Source organism: Cladophialophora immunda, assembly GCF_000835495.1.
Source record: "Cladophialophora immunda strain CBS 83496 unplaced genomic scaffold supercont1.3, whole genome shotgun sequence".
In the NCBI taxonomy this organism is placed as follows: domain Eukaryota; kingdom Fungi; phylum Ascomycota; class Eurotiomycetes; order Chaetothyriales; family Herpotrichiellaceae; genus Cladophialophora; species Cladophialophora immunda.
The window spans coordinates 138,600-160,366 of NW_015622543.1; the positions used below are offsets into that span (position 1 = coordinate 138,600).

Genomic DNA, 21,767 nt, shown 5'->3' on the forward strand with positions numbered 1-21,767 from the left:
CAACTGAAACTGTGCAGAGTGTGTTCATTGCTCAAGCCGCAGTGCCACCTCCCCAGTAAACCTTGTTCATCTTGAGACCTTTCTGCCACAGCGCAGGGAAGCTGGAATCTTGTTGAGGGTATTTCTCGCGTTGCTCGCGCTGGATGCGAAGAGCAGCTGCAGATAGCCCGACGCAGACCGAGAAGATAGGATCGATGAACCTGGAGAACAGACCCAGATTAGCTTCGATGCACGTACGTAGCGCAAGCAGGAGATGCGAGAATAGACATACTTTGAGAACAGCCAAGGCTGAGCCACCGATGCCATGGTTCACGGAACGAAAGCGACAAAAGTCACAAAGCCAACGTGTCAAGGTGTCCAAGATTCGGAGGTATGGAGGTGAGCATCAGGATGAGGTAGATTGCATCCCGCCCATAATTGGAAAGTAAAGCTGCAGCGCTCCGATTGGCCAGCCTCATAGCCTCATCATTCAAGTGCTGTACGATTGTCAGGTTCTCCGATGGAAAGCCACACTTACGTTTGACGGCAACCGACTCTCTCCTCGTCAAAATGAGATTTATCTGTATCTATGAACGGCTTGACATTTCTATTTACAGCGAATATCCGCCGAGGCAAGCACGAACACGCCATTCTTCATTGCACACTTTGATCACATCTTCTCCCAACACGCTTGGAGCTATCCGCTCAGAGGAAAATGACCCTCTGTGCATAAAATGGCCATCTCGCACTATGACGGAGTTGCCCTTGCTAGGTATTTCTCAAACCACTCATACCGCCTCCGCTCGATATCACTTAGCGTGGTTCCCTTATTGAAGATATGCCCTTCGCCAGCGTAGACCTTGATATCTACCGGGGTGCCGGCCTCCTTGACCATCTTTGCTAGGTCGTATGCTTGATTTGGCGGCACAATGGCATCCTCTGCTCCACTGATAATCAGCAGCGGACTCTTAATATCCGAAGCGTGGGTCAAAGGGCTCCGGTCTCTCAGGATGGCTTCCTGCTCCTCGGCCGAGGCACTAGGATAGCATAACGGCGAGAGATATTGAGATTCGAACTTATGCGTCTCCTGAACAAGGAGCTTCATATCCGATATTCCACTCTCAGCGACTCCGCAAGCCCACACCGAAGGATACTTGGCCAGAGCTTGCATCGTTGCATAACCTCCCGCAGAGTGACCCGTGATACCCACCCGTGATTTGTCAATAAGCCCTTGTTGAGCAAGATAGTCAACGGCGGAGACAGCATCGGCGATGTCGCTAACTCCCCATTGGGCAGCAAGTAGGTTGCGGTACGAACGACCATACCCAGTACTTCCGACACTGTGAAGAGAAGTGTTAGTCCGTAGCAAGATCAAATCAGGGAGATTAAGAGCCCTAAATTCAAAATCATTTTCACGAAGAGACACAAGAACCTACTAATTAACTTGTACAAGCGCATAACCCCTAGTGGTAAGTGCTTGATCGCGAAGTGAGAAGCCCGGGCCTTCATGATATGTTGGACCCCCTAGAAATACTCGTTAGCTTGGATGATTAGCGACAAAGCGGCGAAATAACAACTTTAGCCCGAAGCAGGCGCTCGAGAAAGAGGAGAACGCACCGTGAATTGCGACAATTAGGGGTGGAAGCGTGCCGGTTGGAGCTTCGAACTGCGGATTCTTCGGCGGGTAAAAGAGACCATATGCATTACCGCCGCCAGGACCGTGGATTCGTGGGAATGTAATGGGCTGTGGAATTGAGATATAATCTTCCGGAAGGGATGTTGGAGTGGACTTTTGCAGGATTGTTCCGAGCCCTTGTTCGTTGATATCAATTACCGTTGCCAGCATTGGGAGGGTGGTAGTGGAGCCTATGATAGCGAACGATGTCTCCGATACTGGTTTGATGGCATCGAGCGTGATCTCGACAATAGGGCAGCTGAGATCTCGCCATTCGAGTGTTCGAGTATCTGCAAGAATGGTGGTGCAGCGGCCTTGATAATTGAATACTGCGACCATGGTGGCAGGGTCCAGGAGACAGTAGGAAGCTGTAAATCTCTGTTAGGTCATAGCCAGGTAAGGGTATCCTACTGATGAGTTTCACGGGGAGATGCCAAATGATCCTCTCGAAGAAAGGGGAACTTACAGCCTCCCAGAAACCAATCTGCAAATCCAAATTCGGCGTCCTCCAGGCCTGCCAGTACGAGTTGTTGTATTTCACCGTCGGAAAATGAATATATCTGCCAGAAATCGGTTTGATCCGAGACAAAGTAGAGCACTCCATCATCACCCCAGCGTGGCTGGGTTATGCTGGCCTTGGTCTGCTGGCCAGCAATGCATTTAGGGTTTTTGACCGTGCCATGGTCCCAGTCAGCAAGCCATAGCTCAGTATTATCCCATGGCATATTGGGGTGATTCCATTGAATCCAACATATCTTCATCCCGTCAGGACTGAATCTCGGATAGGTGTAGAAATCAGCACCGCTGGCCAGAGGTCGGACCTCATTTGTGGACGAGTCAATCACCACAAGAGAATTTTCAATATCTGTAATCCTGGGCGCATGATGATCTTCTTTGATTGCCACGGTATATTGAGAATGGTGAGGATGGATAGCAAAGTCGGCGTAATATACCTTGGGATCCGCTGTCACGATTGGGATTGTTTCGCCTGCTTCAGGATCGAGGCCAAAGACACCCTTGGTCTCCCAATCCGTGAAGACAATGTGCCCCGTCGACTCATTGAAAGCAAAGGAGGCACCGCCATACTCATGAACCTGGGATAAGCAGTTGTATTGCTTGGGAAGAACGTCTCTGCTCTGTCCATTATCGTGCTCGACGATGACCCCTCTTCCTCCCTCGTCTGGCCGTATCTCGAGGAGATATATTTTGCCATTGTCGCGCTGTCCACAAGTCAGGGTGATCCTCATAGATGGCAAACCCAGGGCCTACATTGACACGCAGCTGATTCAACACCACGGAACCCGGGGCTGCAAAGCTTTCCGGCTGAATAGGACTCTTAAACGTCCCATACTGTGCAACTTGGCGAGAAGTCATGGCTATAATTGTGCCAGGAGAGAAGAGTCATTCGCGGTCGAACTCGAAATATACGGGCCCATGTTTATGAGCCTTAGTAAAGCTGCATGAATTTTACTACGGGATCTTATCGATGTCACCTCCGGAAACCAGCTTGCACTGCGCAGTTGTGGCCTTCCCGAAAAGGCATCGCGCCCGTTGAGGAATATTAATCTTGTTGCGAAGCGCTCGGTAGACTTCTCCCTCTTTTAACCACGCGTGTGAGGCACAAATACACAATTCCAAGGCGGGATGTGAAACGACAGATCTTGAAGAAGTACGGTCTCAGCGCATTTTCATTCCAGCGCGCACCTTGGTGGATACATTGTCCCTGCTTCGGCTTCATGCAAACGACACCGGATTTGCCTTCGCGACTTGACGGCAGACCATGGCTGCCATCCTGGTGCGACACGCTTCTATGATCCTACGTCGCTCCAATGTCCGACCTCCTCGAAGTCCTCCCTGATTTTGACCTCAAACCGCACTCACATCTCCTGCATTCCCTGGAGAAAAATGACGTTACTGTCGCCGACCTGATCACTCTTGATCCGAAAGAGATTGCCAGAAAATGTCCTCTTCCTGTGGCCGACGTCCAGAGATTAGTTGAAGATGCCATACATGCTCTACAACGCGATACACTGCAAGGAGTGAGGAAGAAGCGCAGGTTTAGAGCCGCGGGTGCAGGCGAGACAGCAGGCGATGGACCGGAGACAAGAAAGGAATTGCCATTAAAAGTCAGGACTTTGGATCCGAATATAGATCAAGCATTGAACGGAGGCTTACACCCAGGTCACATCGTAGAGGTAGTGGGAGAGAGTGCTGTCGGAAAGACTCAATTCGTCCTCGGCCTGCTGCTCTCTGTCCAGCTACCTCCACCCAAAGGGCTTGGGAAAGGGTCAATCTACATTTCAACGGAAGGACCACTCCATACCAAGCGGCTGAGTCAAATACTTCTTCACCACCCTGAGTACAATGGCTTGGATCCTGGCCAAGGACCTTCACTCGATCGTGTGCGCACCATTGCAACAAATGATCTGGAGGCACAGGAACATATTCTTCGCTACCAGCTTCCTGTTGCGGTCCAGCGCTTTAATATCGGACTGATCGTCCTAGACTCAGTGGCCGCAAACTTCCGAGCCGAACACGATACCCGGACAGCAGCTCAACTCGCCGACCGAGCCTTTGAGCTGGCCAAATTGGGAAACATGCTACGGCGGGTCGCTGTCGAGAATAATATAGTGGTCGTGGTCACCAATCAGGTGTCGGATCGCTTCGATGATTCAAGAAATCTCCTGCAGTCTTCATCTCCGGCGACGACTTCCTCTCCTACCCCTCCAGGAGTGCAGGCTTCGGCGGCGGTGCTGGAGTGGCGGAGGGAGGCTCGGAGCCTTGATCATCAACAACGCTTCTTTACTGGATGGGGAGACGAGAAGGGAAAGAGCAAGCATGAACAGCTGAAGACTCCCGCGCTCGGACTGGCATGGGCCAATCAAATATCTGCTCGCATTGTCCTTAAGATGGAGAGTGAACGACAGGAATACGCGGGAGGCAATCTCTGGAAAGACAAGAAGAAAAGTCGGACCTTCTCGGTGGTCTTTGCTCCATGGGCGGGCCCGACCCGTTGTCCGATTCGATATGAAATTGGAATGCAGGGTGTTGTTTCGATCCCAGACACCGAAAGGCCCAAAGAGGCACTTGCAGCCGTAGATAAAGGACACGAGGACTTGCTGGATGAGGCTTTCTGGGCCACAGATGACGACGAAGAATTTCCATGATGGTCTCGAGTGGGCTTCGCGGTATTCGATCTGGTTGGATATATCCAGGCTGGCAAAATGGGCCTCATGGTGGAGGACATTGTGAGAGCCCCGCACATCAGAGATCAAGTACTGCCTGTGTTTCTTCTGGCCAAGCCAGAAGGCGAGACAAATCTAGAATCTGATAAGATGGCGGCGAGGCGCTCCAAGGGCGAGTGAGAAACCGGGTCATTTGATACAGGGAGCCAATACAAGTAGAAAGGCGAATGTCGATAACGCCCTCTACTTACTCCCAATGCGGTATGTGTAGCCGATCCTCCATCTGATTGGTTCCGAGCTTCTTCAGGCTTGAGCTTTAATTCATCCCGCTTTTGCTGTTCCAACGAACAAGCACGACAGGGCACGACAAACAGCTTCTTTTATGACTTTGATATCGTAATATAAACGTCCACTCTTGGCTGCCTTCGCCAGGATCTTATCACCTCGGGTACATGCCCACCCGCCCACCTGTGGCGGAGAAACTCATGCATGGCAAGTCATTTGGGTGATCCTGAGATCAACCTGTTTGTTCCCTGAAGGACAACTCCGAATATCAGCATCATCCTGCTTGCTTTTATTGAGACCCTTTCCCCCCTTAGTCAATCGGGTAGTCTCACACTTCTTCCCTTTTCTCCCCTAGCTCCGTGATTTGTCTTCTCGTTCATTAGGACTCAGTACAAGTCTTAGCCGTGAAGAAGATGGCCGCCACGAATGGTCATACTGTTCCCAAGATGACTTACCAACACCCCTTGGATCAGTTGAGCGCCGATGAGGTCAACGTTGCTCGGCAAGCGGTACTTGACGCCCGCAAGGCTGCTATCCTTTTCCGCAACATCTTCACTTTTGAGCCAGCAAAAGCCGAGCTAGTGAAGTTCCTCGCCGCCGAGCATGCTGGAGCCCTCTCCTCTGAGACTCCCCGACCTCCCCGCCAGGCCCGTGTACAGTATGACGTGATCTTTGAGGACCGACACCATGAGTACATGGAATCTATAATCGATATTGCCTCAGGCAAGGAAGTCGAGCATAGGCGGGTGCCTGCGACTTCCCAACAATCTCTGACACTGGATGAATTTAGACAGTTCAACGAAGTGTGTGTGGAATCAGAGCTGTTCAAGAATGCCATCAAAGAGCTCAACCTGGACGAGAAATTCGAGGTTGCCATTGACCCATGGCCTTACGGCGGTCCGGATGCCGGAGAGGTCGCCCCAAGGCAAGAGTGTTCCCCCTACTGCATTATCCAGGCCCTAACTTGTAATCCAGATACACTCAAGGCCTATGCTTCGCCAAACTACGAAATGGCAACCCCGATAGCAATCATTACGGGTTTCCTCTGCCTATCATTCCAGTGATGGATACCTACAAGAAGGAAATTGTTCGGATTGACCGTCTTGCCACTGGTGGCACCGAGGATGGGCTGAACTATGGCACAGCCGGCAAAAACATCCTCGAACATTGTAAACCGGCTGAATACGTCCCAGAGTTGCTGGATACCCCTCTTCGCAAGGACCTGAAGCCCTTGAACGTGATACAACCCGAAGGGCCGTCCTTCACCGTCAGTGATGACTCTCTGATCGAATGGCAGAAATGGAGGTTCCGAGTTGGGTACGCAAGCCTCTTCGCTCACCGTACAATTCAATGCTGACTGAAAGGACGCAGATTCACTCCTCGCGAGTGCGCTGTCCTTCACGATATTCACTACGATGGCCGGAGCGTGCTCTACCGCTTGAGTTTGTCCGAGATGACCGTTCCGTACGGCGATCCTCGACCGCCGTTCCAACGGAAGCAGGCCTTCGACTTTGGTGATGCTGGTGCAGGCAGAGCTGCAAACAACCTTGCACTTGGCTGCGACTGTCTCGGCGTCATCAAATACATCGATGCAATGCTGGTTGACTCGGAGGGCAAACCCTCGGTGTCAAAGAACGTCGTGTGCATCCATGAACAAGATAATGGAATCGGTTGGAAACACACCAACTTCAGAACCAACCGAGCAGTGGTGACGAGATTGAGAGAATTGGTCGTCCAGTTCATCATCACGCTGGCAAACTACGAGTACATCTTTGCCTTTAAATTTGATCAAGCTGGAGGGTGAGTGGGAGAATCTCCGTTGGATATCATTGAGTGCTTACATTCTATTTCAGCATCACAATCGAGACTCGAGCCACTGGAATCGTCTCGGTGGTCAACATCGACCCTGGCAAGGTTAGCCCCTATGGCAACGTCGTTTCCCCGGGTGCCCTCGCCCAAAACCACCAGCATATTTTTGCCGTCCGAATTGACCCGGCCATCGATGGCCATTCCAATACCATTCTCACGGAAGAATCACTGCCTATTCCTATGAACCCCAAGACGAACCCCCATGGCAACGGATACGAAATCGTTCGCAAGCCCGTCACCAAATCGACATCAATTCACGCCTCTCCTTTCACAAACCTGACCATCAAAATGACCAACCCCAACAAGGTCAACCCCGTCTCCCAACGGCCCGTCTCGTACAAGTTTATTCCCACTCCGTCCCAATTGATGCTCGCAGACCCAGAGTCCATTGCCGCCAAGCGCGCCGCTTACGCCCATCACCACGTGTGGGTCACCAAGTACCGAGACAATGAGCTTTTCGCAGCCGGGGAGTTCACAAACCAGTCACAGCTCGAGGTGGGCGGCGTGGCGGACATGGCTGCTCGCAACGACGATGTAGAGAACGAGGACGTGGTCGTCTGGAATGTCTTTGGCCTTACCCACAACCCCCGTGTGGAAGATTGGCCTGTGATGCCGGTGGAGATCCACCAGGTCCATCTTCGCCCAGCAGACTTCTTCGAGAGGAATCCTGCCATTGACGTACCCGGCAACAAGAACATTGCCAGCGTCGAGGTTGGAAGAGAGGCGAACGGTGAATGCTGTCATGTGAACGGCGATGGATCGGTACAGGCCGCTCCGACTTCGCACCTGCAAGGTACTGGAAGCACGCCTGTTGCGGCAGTCAATGGACATTAGATCATGATAGCATATAGAATGTAGCACGATTACGTCGCTGGTGTTTATAAGCTGCGAGGAGGAACCAGCATTTTAAATAGGTTTCACGGGGAAAAGGCACAGCATATTTGGTAGCACAATACAATTCGAACAGAGTACACATGAGTGCGTACTGCAAGAGATTTTCATCTCTACAAAGGTCGGAATGACTGGATGAATCTAGTGAGAGGCTGTAATCGGAACGACATGTGAAGGGAGCGGGGGAGGGGGGTTTGAGGCACCTAGGCTAGTCTTTGGCAGATCACCGCGGAAATTTGTCCCACATGTGCTCAGCTGTCGCCTTTCTCGTACGATGTACCGAGTAGTACAGTGGCTATACTTTCGAGTTGTCCAGACCGCTCTCTTGCCTCGACGGTGCAGCACTCCAGCTTGACGATCTTCAAGCCGCACCTCTTTGAGCCTTTACCGAGACCGCATGAAGATCGGCTCGGTCCGAGTCAGCATGGCCAGCTCAGCCTGGTGGCACAGTGGCGTCATCCAGTGAGATGCCTGCGGCGTCTTGGGTTTCCCCGCTGATTAATTCTCAAGGTATCACTTCGAAAAGCGCAGAACCGTCGCCAACAGATTACTGCCTATGTCTTCCGCCAGTGAGGGCATGCTTCCTCGCTCTTTTATCTTTACATCCTATATCGCTACCAAGTTACCTGCCATTGGCCTATCGATTATTACCACCAGCCAGACCAGGGCCGCCTCTGTTCTCGATGAAGATCCAATACCGAGATGAGAGCCTCGAGCTCGAGGACATCTCAGATGAAACCATCAGTGATCTGGCAACAAGATGCGCCGAGAGGATTGGTGCAGATGTCGAGCGAGTGTCCCTCTTTTTCCTCCCCAAACCGGGCTTCGTCAAGCATCCTTTCTCCGACCGCAAGCTGAGCGAATTCCTCACGCCGACGACGCGAATAAAGCTAGTTGGGACGCCCAATACTGAGGTTAAGAAGATGGAAGACATGGGCGCGGCTACCCGAAGAGTGTCGCGCCCGAGCAGTTTCAAACCGGTCAAGGCAAACAAGACTCGCGACTGGAAAAAGATCCAGGACGAAACCACCTACACCTTCCACGCCATTGAACCTCTGCCCTATCTACCGAACCCAGAGAAGAGCAGACGGTATTTAGAGCGACTGGCGAACGACCCGGGAATCAAAGCGTCTATGCGCAAGCACAAGTTCAGCGTCGGGCTCCTCACCGAAATGAATCCCGCAGAACACACGACCCACGAGTCGAAGACGCTGGGCTTGAACCGCAACCGGGGCGAGGTGATTGAGCTGAGGCTGCGGACAGACGCATACGATGGATACCGAGATTACAAAGTGATCCGCAAAACCCTTTGCCACGAACTGTCGCACAACGTCTGGGGCGATCACGACCGGAACTTCTGGGATCTCACCAAAGAAATCGAGCGCGAGGTGGAGCGCAATGACACACTGCACGGCGGGCACCGACTGTCGAGCGAGGAGTTCTACAACCCCAACGACACGTACGAGGACGTAGAGCATGCTGACCACGGGGGTTGGACGGGTGGCAGCTATGTGCTAGGAGGGTCGAAGGACGGTGGTGGTGAGAGCGAGAGTGGTCTGAGCCGACGGGACATCCTGCTGCGAGCGACGCTGGGTCGGTTGCAGAAAGAAAAGGAGGCGAGAGAACGTCAAGACTCGTCTCCACCACCGTCTTAGTGTTGGCTTTCACGTCTCCTTTTGCGACCGCAGGGCGTTGGGTGGTTTATGTTTCTTGGTGCTTGGGTGCCACGAAGAGTATCGTTTCTGTGCGCGGTTTGACAGTTGGAACACCACTGCTCTTAATTCCTGCCCCCGGCATTGTATTTTGTGTCTTGGGACTCCAAAGCCTTTGTTCTCGTCCTCGTCCTCCGTTTTTCGGGCCCCGAATCGCTACGGGGACGGATCGGGGTGCAGGGCTACCCCAAATATCACTCGTGTCACCAACCCGAATTCCGCGGCTTAGGGCCGTCTTAGGTGCTCGGGGCCAGTGGATTTGGGCTTAGAGGAGGCTCGCTGTTGGTCCTTAGATCGGACTAGTGAGCCAGGCGAAGTGAGCCAAGTCGTTTGGCGAGGACAAGGCTCACCTGTCTGATTCAGCCTTCTTTGCGACTATCGAGCCATCCGGCATAATGATGGAGCGATAGAGGAGCTAGCCGGCTCCAGAATCCGACTTCAGGGCGCATGAACTAGTCCATTAGGGCTGGAGGAGCTTGCGAAACCAATACGAGTACCTCGTACCCTGTAGCGAGTGCTCCGTAGTAGTGGTGAGGGAGGGAGGTTGGCAGGGATTGGCAGCTGATGGGAGTAGGTACTAGGTACTCGGTAGGGTGCCTGAGAACCTTGGGTTCGCGATGTTGAATCGCACTCCGTGTTCCGGAGACTAGGTATACGAGTTACTGCGCATAGCCAGTCCTCGTGGAGAATGTACTTGTATGTATACTCGTGTATGCCTCCGCTCCTGACCATCGTGCTGATTCCCAAATTGTTCTGCTCCTCGTTGCTGTCGCTGCCGCCGTCGTGGTCATCGTCGTCGCCTTGAAGGACTTGTCCCGTCGGAGCACGCCCCTGTAACTTTGACTGCTGCAAGGTTATCTCTCCCCCTCACCCAACCCTTCCAGGAACGAAGACGTCACTTCCGCTGGCCGTTTGAGCCGGGCAAGTGAATCAATCATACGGCTCGGTGAATAAATAAAGAGGAGCTCCTTCTGCTGCTCCAACCAGAGAAAGGTACTAGGTACGGTTGTCACCCCAGCATGCAGGTCCGCTTCCCGCTCCCGTGTGCGTGTTGAGTCAAAAAACTGTCCAACGCGAGGACCTGTCACAACATGTCAGACTCTTCATCGCTTTCTACTTAATATTCCCTTCCCCGCCTCTTCTACTGTCTTGTTCCCCTTTCATCAAACAGAACCTAGTTTCGTTACTTGCAGGCATCGATACTGAATGCCTCTCTTAGAAGGGTCGAGGCAGTCCTCGCCGACCCCGAGTGCGAATTCCCCAGACCCTGTCCCAGCGGCCATCTTCAACCGTCGCCTCAGCGAACAATTTTCCGATCTCGCTCGAGTCGCCATCATGACGAACGCCTCTGCCTCTTCTCATGAGGGCGAATCCCTGAATCATGTCGCATATCACTCCAGTCTTATGCCTCCTCCGAAAACCGCATTTGGCAGATCTGCATCCAACTTACCCACGCATAAGGTACCCACAAGCGCCCTGGGCAGAGCCCTAACCGACACTCCTGCTCCCAGTGCGCCCACAAGTCCTCAGATGTAAGCAGATTGATAGCTCCCATGTGCGATCGCAAGAGGCGCTGACTCGACCAGACATGCGCGAAACAGCTCCAACGCTTCGGGGTCCGCGACTCCCAAAATCCGCGCCACCACCCTCGATATTCCCGGTCTGACTCGATCCAAGGTCTCTCCGAATGGCCAAATATCAGAAAGAGATGTCGCAGCCAAGCTCATTATCATCATGGTTGGGCTACCTGCCAGAGGGAAGAGTTACATCGTCAAGAAGATTGCTCGGTATTTGAACTGGTTACAGCACCCAACCAGAATATTCAACGTGGGAGACCGTCGAAGAGTGGCCGCTGGAGTTGGTCCCCCCATACCCGATCGGACAACTGCTGCGCTGCGGGAATCGGTGCGTCGAATGAGCTCTACCACGCAGGGGCCCCAGGGCATCGTGGATCATGGTGAACTGCTCCCTCCGCCTGCTGTCGAGACTAAGATTCTCATTAATGGCGAAGTCACCTCGTCTCCCATAAGCCCGTTACAAATGGATGGCTCGACTAATTCCGATGGAGAGAGGAAAGACTCTATTCAGCTGTCCGCCCCAGAACCCATGGATCAGTCTGCGCAATTCTTTGACCCGAACAATACCAAGGCCAAGCAGTTGCGAGAACAGGTTGCCCATGCAGCTTTGGACGAGCTCTTGAAATATGTCCTGGAAGACGGTGGATCTGTGGGAATCCTGGATGCCACGAATCATACCCGGGAGCGACGCTTGTCGTTGGTTAGACACATCCGGGAGCGCGACGAGAACATCAATATCCTCTTTGTGGAGTCACGGTGTCAAGATCAGAACTTGCTGGAAGCCAATATGCGACTGAAACTGTCCGGTCCAGATTACAAAGGCAAGGACCCGGTGGCGGCATTTAAGGATTTTCAGCAACGGGTGCAACAATATGAGAAGTCATACCAGAAGCTAGACGAGTTTGAAGAAGAGCACAACATGGCGTATTGCTCCATGATCGACGTGGGGCGCAAGATGGTGACGCATCAAGTCAAGGGCTTCCTTTCCATTCAAACCGTCACCTACCTGATGAACTTCAATCTGGCCCCGCGACAAATCTGGATTACTAGACATGGCGAATCGATGGACAACGTCAATGGAAAGATCGGTGGTGACAGCTCTCTGAGTCCCAACGGGGTGAGATATGCTCAGGCACTTGCCAAATTTATTGGGATAGAGTGGAGGGCGTGGGAAGATTACCAGGCCGAAAAGCAGGCGAACACGCATTTCCCACCGCTTCCGGGCGACACCACACCACCGAATCCGGAATATACAGCGCAAACGCTCCAGGAGCGGAATTTCTGCGTGTGGACCAGCATGTTGAAACGGAGCATCGAGACGAGCCAGTATTTCAACGACGAGGACTTCGATATCAAGCAGATGCGAATGCTGGACGAACTCAACGCCGGGTCAATGGAAGGCATGACCTACACGGAAATTCGAGACAAGTTCGCCCACGAGTATGAGCTTCGAAAACGAGACAAGCTCCACTACCGGTACCCGGGCCCTGGCGGCGAAGGATATCTGGACATAATCAACCGACTGGGAAAAGTCATCCTTGAGATAGAAAGAATGACGGACCACGTCTTAATCATCGGCCATCGAAGCATCTGTCGGGTTCTCCTGGCGTATTTCATGGGACTCAAGCAAGAGGACATCAGCGACCTGGATGTTCCGTTGGGGGTGGCATATATGCTCGAACCGGTAAGATCAAGTGTTTCGCTCGGAGTATACATTATACTGATGTGGAAACCGCAGAGACCATACGGCGTGGAATTCAAAGCATATCGATGGGATCCTGCCACGGATGAATTTCTTTATGAGCCAGACTACCGGATGAGGCGAGCTATTGACCCACAAGCCTGATGTTTTGTTGCTCCTGTTGCGTTCCCAACTATGATACCCCCAGCCGCATTTGCCACGCCCACTCCAACTCTCCCGGATATCCTCTCATATATAATATATAGAACATACAGCACTGGGGTACATGGTGGGACGTAGACAGGGTGCTTTTCTCTTTTCCTGGATCATCGCACACCCAGATGATTGCTACGACTGGACTAATACTTGTTTTGGGATTTTGGCAGGCAAGATTGTTATTGGCAATCCCGACCGGACGTTATGACTCGCATCAATTCCTGGGTGGACTGGTGAATAGGTTGTTAGGAAGGCGAGGCCATAAGGGACGGTGGATATATTAGGTCTTAGCGATGGCGTTGAGGAGAATGACTTGAGGACCTGTTTTTCGTGTACAGTGTCATCACATCTGCATTCGGCAGTCTGTTAGAACCAACATGGGCCGGGATGAAAAGAAGACGGGGGTATTTCTGGAAGCACAGAAGAGAGCCTAGTGGAGCAGACGAACGGATGCAACGGGTAATTACTGGGCAATGGGCACCAAGAGAGGAGCAGGTTGATGGACTTACTCGATCAAGGCATCCTAGTCCGCTACAGATGGTTCTCCCCTCTCTTGTCGTGTTGCTCGTGTCTCCGGGAAGACGGGACCAAGGGTCTCTGAACCATGCTGCAGCCCCAGGCGCCTTACCAATGGGAATGGAACCTGTGTAGCCAAAGGTCCCCGTGTAGCGCCCTTGTGGTGCCCTTGGGCTGCTAGCGTCGTGGCCAGTTTTTCATCAGACGAGCATCGGGCCAGCCGTGGACGGTCAGTCCGCCGGTAGAAGTCCCAAAGGCGACGAACCCACTGTGCCAGAGCCAGTGCCAGTGCCCTGTACGAGTAGGATAGCAGTCTTGTAAGGCTCGGAGATAGACTCGCAATCAACCCATCATGGCTGATAAGAGCTTATGAAGGTGAGGAAAAAACTCTGTCTGCGTGTCTTGCCGTTGATCCGACCCACCATCCAATTCTCTCCCATCAGTTGCCGGAGAAAGGACGTGACACCGTGCCATATATTAAGACGCTCGCTGTCGAAGCTTGTCTCGGAAAGTCAACACCATCCAGGCCAATTCGATTGACTTCCCTTCTCTTGCTCTTTTCTCCTTTTGACACCAGACGGGTTCCATGGTGACTTCTGTCGCCCGTATGAGACGCCGCCCATTTTCCACCACGTGTATCCTTCATCGGACCATGAGACTAATGGTCCAATAACACTGGGTGAGGAGGTGGCTGTCCGTGGATCGTCCACTAAGACACCATTATACATTTTACGACCAGCTGTCCAAAGGAACAGACGTTGTCCTCTCGGGCAGCGTTGACTGAGCGCATCCGGCTTGTCTCGGGTGTGAAGGCTCACTCATCGTCCACCACAATCTCTGGATCCTGCAACATCGCCTGACTAAGTCGATACGGTCCTGCTGTGGCTCTTTGCAGAAGAGGGAAGATCAACTCGAGAACGTGAGGGGAGAACTACACAAAAAGTCATATCGTGTTGCGATCGTGGTGGTTTGGGGAGGGCCATTCCTCGCACAGTCATGCCGACCTTGTCCCTCTCCAACTTCAATATTGTGTGTGCCGTCCTCGGAGGATTCATCACCGTCTTTGGCCTTGTTAGTTACTTGTTCAAGGAGCGCTTCTATCTTTCCGAAGCACGTATGTCAAGAGACCCGCAGCTGGGCCAGCGGCTCCCTGCATTTGACCAAAGGCTGACATACACACAGTGATTTCTCTCGTGGCTGGCATCATCTTCTCTCCTAATGCCACCGACTTGATTAAACCTCTCGAGTACGCCGCGGGCTCCGAAGACAACCTCGATTATATCACCCTCTATTTCACCCGTCTCGTGCTAGGCGTTCAACTGGTGCTTGCCGGCGTCCAGCTACCGAGCAGGTACCTCTACACGGAATGGAAGCCTCTGGCATTGCTCCTCGGGCCCGGAATGTGTGGCATGTGGATGTGTGCCAGTCTCCTTGTGTGGGCGATGGTCCCGCACCTGAGTTTCCTTCATGCCCTTGCCATCGGAGCATGTGTCACCCCGACCGATCCCGTGCTGTCCAACTCTATCGTCAAGGGCAAGTTTGCGGACAAGAACATTCCCAAACCATTACAGAAGATCATCATTGCAGAGTCAGGCGCCAACGACGGCCTGGGATACCCCTTCTTATTCCTGGCGCTCTATTTGATTAAGTATACCGAACATGGAGGCGCAGGCCAACCCGGCGGAGCAGCTAAAGCTATGGGATACTGGTTCGGCGAGACGTGGGGATACACAATTTTGTTGAGCGTGGTTTATGGCGCTGTCGTGGGCTGGCTTGCAAAGGAACTCTTGCACTTTTCCGAGGAGAGGAAGTTTGTAGACCGCGAGAGTTTCCTTGTCTTTGCCATCACGCTTGCGCTCTTCATTACCGGCACTTGTGGGATGGTTGGTTCGGATGATGTCCTGGCTTGCTTTATTGCTGGGAATGTGTTTACCTGGGACGACTGGTGAGTTTCTCACCCACAGAAACCCTCAAATTCCTTTCATTAAGTCTCAGCAGGTTCCGGCTCGAAACTCAAGACGACTCTCTTCAACCGACGATTGACATGTTACTTAACATCTCGGTCTTCCTCTGGTTCGGCGCCATCTGCCCCTGGGCATCATTTCGAGATAACCATGTCATTCCGATCTATCGACTAATCCCATTAGGAATTTTGATTCTGCTCTTCCGCCGAGTCCCCGTTGTATTTGCCATGCACAAAAAGATCCACCAGATCGAGGAATTCCAGCAGGCTGCATTCGTGGGCTTCTTCGGCCCCATCGGGGTGTCGGCCATATTCTATCTCTATGTCAGCATTGATTTTCTACGGCAGGTCACGGTTGACGGGAGGGTGCGTGAGGATGCAGTACGGCTCGAAGAAGTCATGAGGGTGGTGATTTGGTTTTTGGCTATCTGCAGTATTGTCGTTCACGGTCTTTCGATTCCCCTGGGCAAGTTGGGCTATCATCTTCCACGGACCATGTCTCAGGCTCTCAGCAGCGAGAGGGAGGACGACGAACCAGATATCCACATGGGACCGTCGCCTCATCGCAGATCGACGAGTCAACTGCGGTATAGGAAAGGCAATGGCCACAGGGACAGGTCTCGCCGCCCAAGTCCCGCAGCTTTTATGATCGGGCAAGGAAATACGACAAGATCGACCACCATGGACCTGGAGAGTGCCCAGGAGCCCGCTCGACCGGTCCGCATTATTGAAGATACACCAAGCGGAGGGTCCCCCGTGATTGTGGCGACGACTTTGGGACAGCGAGCAGATGCCGGAGAGCGGGTTGAGAACGGCGGAAGAGAGCTAGCGGAGTCGAAGCCTGCTGGAGAAATGAAAACAGGAGAGGAGGTGAAGCAGGACTGAATCAAAGAGCAAGGCCTGTTAAGACTATGATCTCCTGTGGCGTTCTGGAAAGGCGCTCCTTGTTGCAGTTTTGGAGGGCAACTGTACCAAATGAGGAAAATAGAACTGTCGGAATAGCCGTCCCAACATTCGTTGTCAAGGAGGGTGCTCAATAGAACTCGTTGCTTGCTCAAGGAGTCATTGGGCGGAAGAATGAGATGCCCACCTCCCGACTGCGCACCCCCCCTTTCCCCCCCTCCCACCTTGAAACTCCATCTCCACCTCCCTCCCCCCTTGCCGGGTGCTTGCAACCCGACCCTCAATGGTCGAGCCACACGCCTCACGCGCCCTGCTCTCATTTGATTGAAGAAACCAGGTCTGTGCATGTCACAACCAATCCTCCCTCCTTGTACCCCCCGCCCTGCAAGGAAGAAGACAGCACCAGAACCCAGTGGCCCCCTTACCGTTGTCCTCCTCCCCTCCCCCCCGGTTCTTGGTACCAACTGCCTGGCTAACTTCATACAAGGCGCAGTTTCTCACCGTATCCTCGTCTCCGACTCCTCTCTGCACTCTCAGAAACCAGGTCTTTTCATCGTTCCAAAACATTGCACTCTTCTTTGCAAGGGAAGAACGGGATTCACTGGCAGCTGTTCACCCCGAGTCGAGTGCGCCTTGGAAACCGATCCAGATGCGTGGTGTTCGTGTTTGACATTCCACCTTGACCCGATTTTGTGCCTCTTTCTTTGATAAATAGGTCAATCTGCCTCGGTTTTGGCTGCGCAATCGTGTCCTACTCCTCTCTCACCATCGCATCCTCATGGCGCAGCCTTCTCTTCCTTCTCAAGCCACTGACGCCTCACGTTCCAGCCCGAACTTAATCAGCCAGAATGCCGCGGCTGGAGTCAAAAGAAAAAGAACAGCCGAGCGGAAGTTCTACGCCGTGAGGCAAGGGAAGACGCCTGGCATCTACGACACATGGACGGAGTGTCTGGGTCAAGTGAAGGGACACAAGGGTGCTGTGTGTATGTGGGATCGACTGCTTTGCAAAAGGTTTCATTGTGTATTGACACGGTCGCAGTCAAAGCCTTCCAATCTCTCCACGAGGCCCAAGCTTTCATGGACGGCAAAACGCTCTCAAACACCAACAACTCCGGCGAGCAAAAATTCTACGCCGTCCAGAGTGGACGGGTCCCGGGGGTGTACACCGATTGGATACAAGCTCAAGCTCAGATCCGGGGCATCAGGAAACCCAAACACAAGAAATTCAGCACCCGTGCAGAGGCAGAAGCGTTTGTGGCCGCGGGGCGGAAGGCCAATGGCGCTGAATCCGCGCACAGCGTCACCCCAGAGGAGGAGATACGTCGCTTGATAGTCCGCAGTTCGGCACCCGGGTTGCAAGTCAACGGAACATATTCCCCGACAGACAAGGATGGAAAACCTTACGCAGTCGGTCGGGGTCCTCTGCCACCTGGCGCTGAGGACGGGTATGATCCAAATGTCAAGTTGGACGCCGACGGCAGCATCGTAAATCGTACTGAGGAAGAGAAGAGCAGAACCAAAATGATGACCCGACAAAAGGAGTCCCCGGGCATGCTTCGCATCTACACGGACGGGTCAAGCCTGAAAAATGGTCAAGCAGGAGCCAGGGCAGGAGTGGGAGTGTTTTTTGGACCTCAGGACCCCAAGTATGCCAACTCTCCATCTTCCAAACCCAAGCCCAAGCCAAAGTCCAGGTCCAAGTCCAAACCCAACCGTTACGTTCCGTCCAAAAAACCACAACTTGTTTATACCATGGACTGGGCAGCTCGTCAGCACGGCTCTGGCGAGGAATCAGCCAAGAGACCGCAGGCAGGCGACGAGGATGACGATGCAACGGACCAAGAAAAAGAAAGGCTAACGAATTGGCGTTATAGAAATGTCTCCGAGGCACTGAAAGGCAGCAAGCAGACCAACCAACGGGCCGAGTTGACTGCTATCTTACGAGCATTGGACATTGCTCCCCGGCACCGAGAAGTCACCATCTACACTGATAGCAAGTATTCCATTGATTGTGTGACGAACTGGTACCGAAACTGGAAGAAGAACGGCTGGGTCAACACCAAGGGGAAGCCTGTGGAGAACAAGGACCTGGTGATGGACATCCGAGAGAGGATTGAAGAGAGGGAGCACCTCGGCAAGCTCACATATTTTGTATGGGTCAAGGGTCACACGGACAATCCGGGCAATATCGCCGCGGACCGTCTGGCCGTACAGGGGGCGATCAGCGGGAGAGGGCTTGATAATGAAAAGGCTGAAGGGTCCAAGGGTGCCAAAGATGGAGAAAACACGGCATTGGGTGAGGATGAGGATGAAGAGGCTGCGATCTTCCGGGCGATGGAACTTGCCATGGAGGAAGAGCTGGATGCCCAGTTCAAGTGACCAAGTGTTTACTCGGGGGGAAACCAACAGGTGGTCACGATGCTGTCTATTGATGTTCCCAACATGGCCCAGTAGATTCCTTGGTCTCTAGTGGTGCTGTTGGGCAGCTTGAAGACGCGACAGGTGCCAGGACGGATGGCTGTGTGTTGTTCAAGCATGCTGCTCCGAGCTGCTCCAGCGAGGACAAAGTCAATCGACACGGGTTGACTCCCTTCTTCTCTTGTATTCTCCCCTAGCCCAGCAATATCGTGTATCCCCATTCTCTTCAATTGGTCTGTCATCAACACTGATGTCATTGTGCATTCGGCCATCCTGTGATTGCTTCGCTCGTTTCGATCTTTGGTTGTGAGTGCGAGATACGAGCCTTTTCGCCCAGACTCGGTCCTTGGCTTCCCTCCTCACTACATCAACGACAAATACACAGCGAATACCTGCTCTCCTTCAGAGAACAGACTGTCTCTCACCACGACGCGCTACTGCGTCCAGCCTCGTTGGAAATAAGCGCGTCGCTTGCTGCAGCCGATATCGCTGACGACATCGGCGAATCTCCGTCGCGATGGATTCGTCGTTTGCCCTCCACACTCGGATCACGGCACGCGACTATTGAGCGCCTCCAAAGTCCCAAATCTTCGTTGCATCTCGCAGTTTTCAACATGCTCTCTAACGCTCTCTCTTGCGGTCAAACGCATGTCCCCCATCCTGCTTCTCCTCGAACATGCCCTCAACTGCGGCCCTCCGCCAACGCGCCGCCGAGTCTGCCCTCCACGACCAGACCAATCTTCTGGGGACGAGACAGCTCTTCATCGTCTTTTCCTCCCTAGCATCGGCACTGTTCATCTGCTATGCTGACCAGAATGGCATCGGTACTATCCTCCCGACGGTCGGGCGCGATTTCAAGGCCACGGACACCATCTCATGGGCCGGTACCGCCTCCCTCATCTCCAACACTTCTAGCCAGATTATATACGCCCGCTTCTCCGACATCTATGGGAGAAAACCCGTGTTCTTGTTCTCGGTAGGGATGCTTGTGTTGGCCGACATTCTGTGCGGAGTCGCCCCGGATGCGTCGAGCTTCTACTTCTTCCGCGCCCTCGGGGGCATTGCAGGCGCCGGGATCAATTCCTTAACCATGATGATCATCTCGGACATCGTGACGCTGGAAGAGCGAGGAAGATGGCAGGGGTTCTTAGGCGCGGGGATAGGTGGTGGCAACGCAGTAGGTCCGCTGATTTCGGCTGCATTCGCCCTGCACCAGACATGGCGAGCCTTCTTCTGGTTTCTTGCTCCGTGTGGTGCCATTGCCGGGGTCATTGGGTGGTTCTATCTCCCCTCGACGATGCCCAAGGGGAACGCGAGGCAGCAATTCAAGCTCATTGACTGGGGGGGAATCATCACTGCCACCATCGCCATCGTGCTGACCCTGATCCCGCTTTCCGGCGGTGGCTCGTACTTTGCGTGGTCCTCCCCGATGGTCATTTCCATGTTTGTCGTCGGCGGCCTGTCCTTCGTGGCCTTCCTGATCGTCGAGTGGAAGGTGGCCAGTCTGCCCATGATGCCCCTGAGCATGTACGCCAATGCCCCCGTCGCCGCCATCCTGGCCCAGAACTTCTTTTTCGGCATGGTCTACTACTCCAACCTGTACTACATTCCCTTGTATATCCAAAACGTTCGGGGGTGGGACACAACGATCTCGGGCGCTTTCTTGGTTGCCATCAACGTCCCACAATCGCTGGTCAGCACGCTGTCCGGCATCTTCATCTCCCGGTACAAGCGGTACGGGGTGGTGATCTGGACGGGCTTTGTCATTTGGACGCTCGGGGCGGGACTGATCTGCAGCTTCACGCGAACGACGTCCCCCGCGGCCATTGCCGTCATGCTCTCCATCTCCGGCATTGGCGCGGGCTGCATCTTCCAACCTGTCCTGATCGCGCTGCAGGCGCACTGCTCCAAAGCGCAACGAGCAGCCGTGGTCTCAAATCGAAACTTCCTTCGCAGCTCGGGCGGCGCCGTGGGACTCTCCATCTCTGCACAGGTCCTGCAAAGCTCCCTGCGGAGGAAACTCCCGCCTCGACTCGCGAGCTACGCGCACGACACGTTCGCGCTCCCGGCCCTGACTGGCGCGGACGAGGATGCCGTGCGGGACGCGTACATGGGCGCCATCCGCACGGTGTTCATCGTTTCGGCGCCGATGATCGGCCTCTGCCTCGCGCTGTGTGTCTTCATCAAAGACCGAGGCCTGCAGCGACCGGAGGAGAGAGAGCAGGCCAAGGCCGCGCAAGGTGCAGCCGGTGGCGACAAGCAGCAGGAGATGCAGGAGAAGGAAGAGCGTGGTCCACACCAGAAACAGCCGTCGACGGTTGACGATGACGACGACGCCGGCGCCGAGCAGACCGTCACAATAAACGGGGGCGACCAGCCGGGGGAGACCAGGATAGACATATCCCCACCCTCTAATGATAGACAGGAAAAGGGGACGAACGTGCCCTCATGATATGATTGATAGACCAGACAGAAACATTAGATCTCTTTGCTTTCCTCCTCTAGTCCTGACTTGTTCCTACATTGACGTTACATCCTCTCCGCTCATCCGTCCATCGGGATCTACAAGTATGTATCTGCAACACAGCCCCGTTGTTAGTCGTTCTCCATAGCTGGAATTGAACTATGACCTATGACCTATGAAGCCGGTGGCCGCGCTGGCAAGGCTCGCGCTCGCGCTCGCGCTCCAGTCCAGAAGTGGGCACCGATCATGCTGCCGATCGACCTCCCGTTTCGTCCAGACCTCCGCGTCCCCGCCTGTATACCTAAAGCAGGTACTCCGTACCTAGTAGATACCTGGTAGGCATCTAGGAGATTTTGTCTCAGATCCAGCAGAGGAACTCGGAGCCGCTGATCGATCGGTCGATCGATCGGCCGGGATGCGGTTAGGCTCGCCG

The 21,767-nt window shown here is 53.6% G+C and overlaps 8 protein-coding genes across 13 annotated transcripts; 7 read left to right on the top strand and 1 right to left on the bottom strand.

Moving 5' to 3' along the window:
* Positions 1 to 523: 523 nt before the first annotated feature.
* Positions 524 to 3,113, bottom strand: PV07_04671 (uncharacterized protein). The gene is made up of 5 exons (XM_016391496.1): positions 2,924 to 3,113; positions 2,121 to 2,874; positions 1,597 to 2,022; positions 1,416 to 1,503; positions 524 to 1,319 (listed from the first exon to the last, which is right to left on the bottom strand). Exons 1-5 carry the CDS (start codon positions 3,026 to 3,028, stop codon positions 728 to 730), a joined length of 1,965 nt encoding a protein of 654 aa, XP_016249015.1. The 5' UTR covers positions 3,029 to 3,113; the 3' UTR covers positions 524 to 727.
* Positions 3,114 to 3,266: 153 nt separating this feature from the next.
* PV07_04672 (uncharacterized protein) lies at positions 3,267 to 5,199 on the top strand. Its single transcript, XM_016391497.1, has one exon. The coding sequence runs from the start codon at positions 3,484 to 3,486 to the stop codon at positions 4,819 to 4,821; it is 1,338 nt and encodes a 445-aa protein (XP_016249016.1). The 5' UTR covers positions 3,267 to 3,483; the 3' UTR covers positions 4,822 to 5,199.
* A 26-nt stretch (positions 5,200 to 5,225) lies between these two features.
* Positions 5,226 to 8,130, top strand: PV07_04673 (uncharacterized protein). The gene is made up of 4 exons (XM_016391498.1): positions 5,226 to 6,049; positions 6,100 to 6,441; positions 6,496 to 6,924; positions 6,978 to 8,130. The coding sequence occupies exons 1-4, from the start codon at positions 5,538 to 5,540 to the stop codon at positions 7,825 to 7,827; spliced, it is 2,133 nt and encodes a 710-aa protein (XP_016249017.1). The 5' UTR covers positions 5,226 to 5,537; the 3' UTR covers positions 7,828 to 8,130.
* Positions 8,131 to 8,174: 44 nt separating this feature from the next.
* On the top strand, positions 8,175 to 10,146 carry PV07_04674. 2 transcript variants are annotated; one of them, XM_016391500.1, is made up of 2 exons: positions 8,175 to 8,346; positions 8,395 to 10,146. In XM_016391500.1, the coding sequence occupies exon 2, from the start codon at positions 8,568 to 8,570 to the stop codon at positions 9,537 to 9,539; it is 972 nt and encodes a 323-aa protein (XP_016249019.1). In that variant the 5' UTR covers positions 8,175 to 8,346; positions 8,395 to 8,567; the 3' UTR covers positions 9,540 to 10,146. The 2 variants fall into 2 exon arrangements, with proteins under 2 accessions (XP_016249019.1, XP_016249018.1); XM_016391499.1 differs by having other exon boundaries at positions 8,175 to 10,146.
* Positions 10,147 to 10,301: 155 nt separating this feature from the next.
* PV07_04675 lies at positions 10,302 to 13,706 on the top strand. Of its 2 annotated transcripts, XM_016391502.1 has the most exons (4): positions 10,302 to 10,596; positions 10,816 to 11,128; positions 11,183 to 12,857; positions 12,912 to 13,706. In XM_016391502.1, exons 2-4 carry the CDS (start codon positions 10,932 to 10,934, stop codon positions 13,017 to 13,019), a joined length of 1,980 nt encoding a protein of 659 aa, XP_016249021.1. In that variant the 5' UTR covers positions 10,302 to 10,596; positions 10,816 to 10,931; the 3' UTR covers positions 13,020 to 13,706. The 2 variants fall into 2 exon arrangements, with proteins under 2 accessions (XP_016249021.1, XP_016249020.1); XM_016391501.1 differs by having other exon boundaries at positions 10,302 to 11,128.
* A 234-nt stretch (positions 13,707 to 13,940) lies between these two features.
* Positions 13,941 to 16,646, top strand: PV07_04676 (uncharacterized protein). Its single transcript, XM_016391503.1, has 3 exons — positions 13,941 to 14,700; positions 14,769 to 15,531; positions 15,585 to 16,646. Exons 1-3 carry the CDS (start codon positions 14,583 to 14,585, stop codon positions 16,432 to 16,434), a joined length of 1,731 nt encoding a protein of 576 aa, XP_016249022.1. The 5' UTR covers positions 13,941 to 14,582; the 3' UTR covers positions 16,435 to 16,646.
* Positions 16,647 to 16,719: 73 nt separating this feature from the next.
* Positions 16,720 to 19,106, top strand: PV07_04677. Of its 4 annotated transcripts, none has more exons than XM_016391506.1 (4): positions 16,720 to 16,881; positions 16,940 to 17,435; positions 17,492 to 18,098; positions 18,327 to 19,106. In XM_016391506.1, exons 2-4 carry the CDS (start codon positions 17,231 to 17,233, stop codon positions 18,829 to 18,831), a joined length of 1,317 nt encoding a protein of 438 aa, XP_016249025.1. In that variant the 5' UTR covers positions 16,720 to 16,881; positions 16,940 to 17,230; the 3' UTR covers positions 18,832 to 19,106. The 4 variants fall into 4 exon arrangements, with proteins under 4 accessions (XP_016249025.1, XP_016249026.1, XP_016249024.1 ...); XM_016391507.1 differs by having other exon boundaries at positions 16,720 to 16,789; XM_016391505.1 differs by having other exon boundaries at positions 16,720 to 17,435.
* Positions 19,107 to 19,293: 187 nt separating this feature from the next.
* On the top strand, positions 19,294 to 21,367 carry PV07_04678 (uncharacterized protein). Its single transcript, XM_016391508.1, has one exon. The coding sequence runs from the start codon at positions 19,547 to 19,549 to the stop codon at positions 21,320 to 21,322; it is 1,776 nt and encodes a 591-aa protein (XP_016249027.1). The 5' UTR covers positions 19,294 to 19,546; the 3' UTR covers positions 21,323 to 21,367.
* Positions 21,368 to 21,767: the final 400 nt, after the last annotated feature.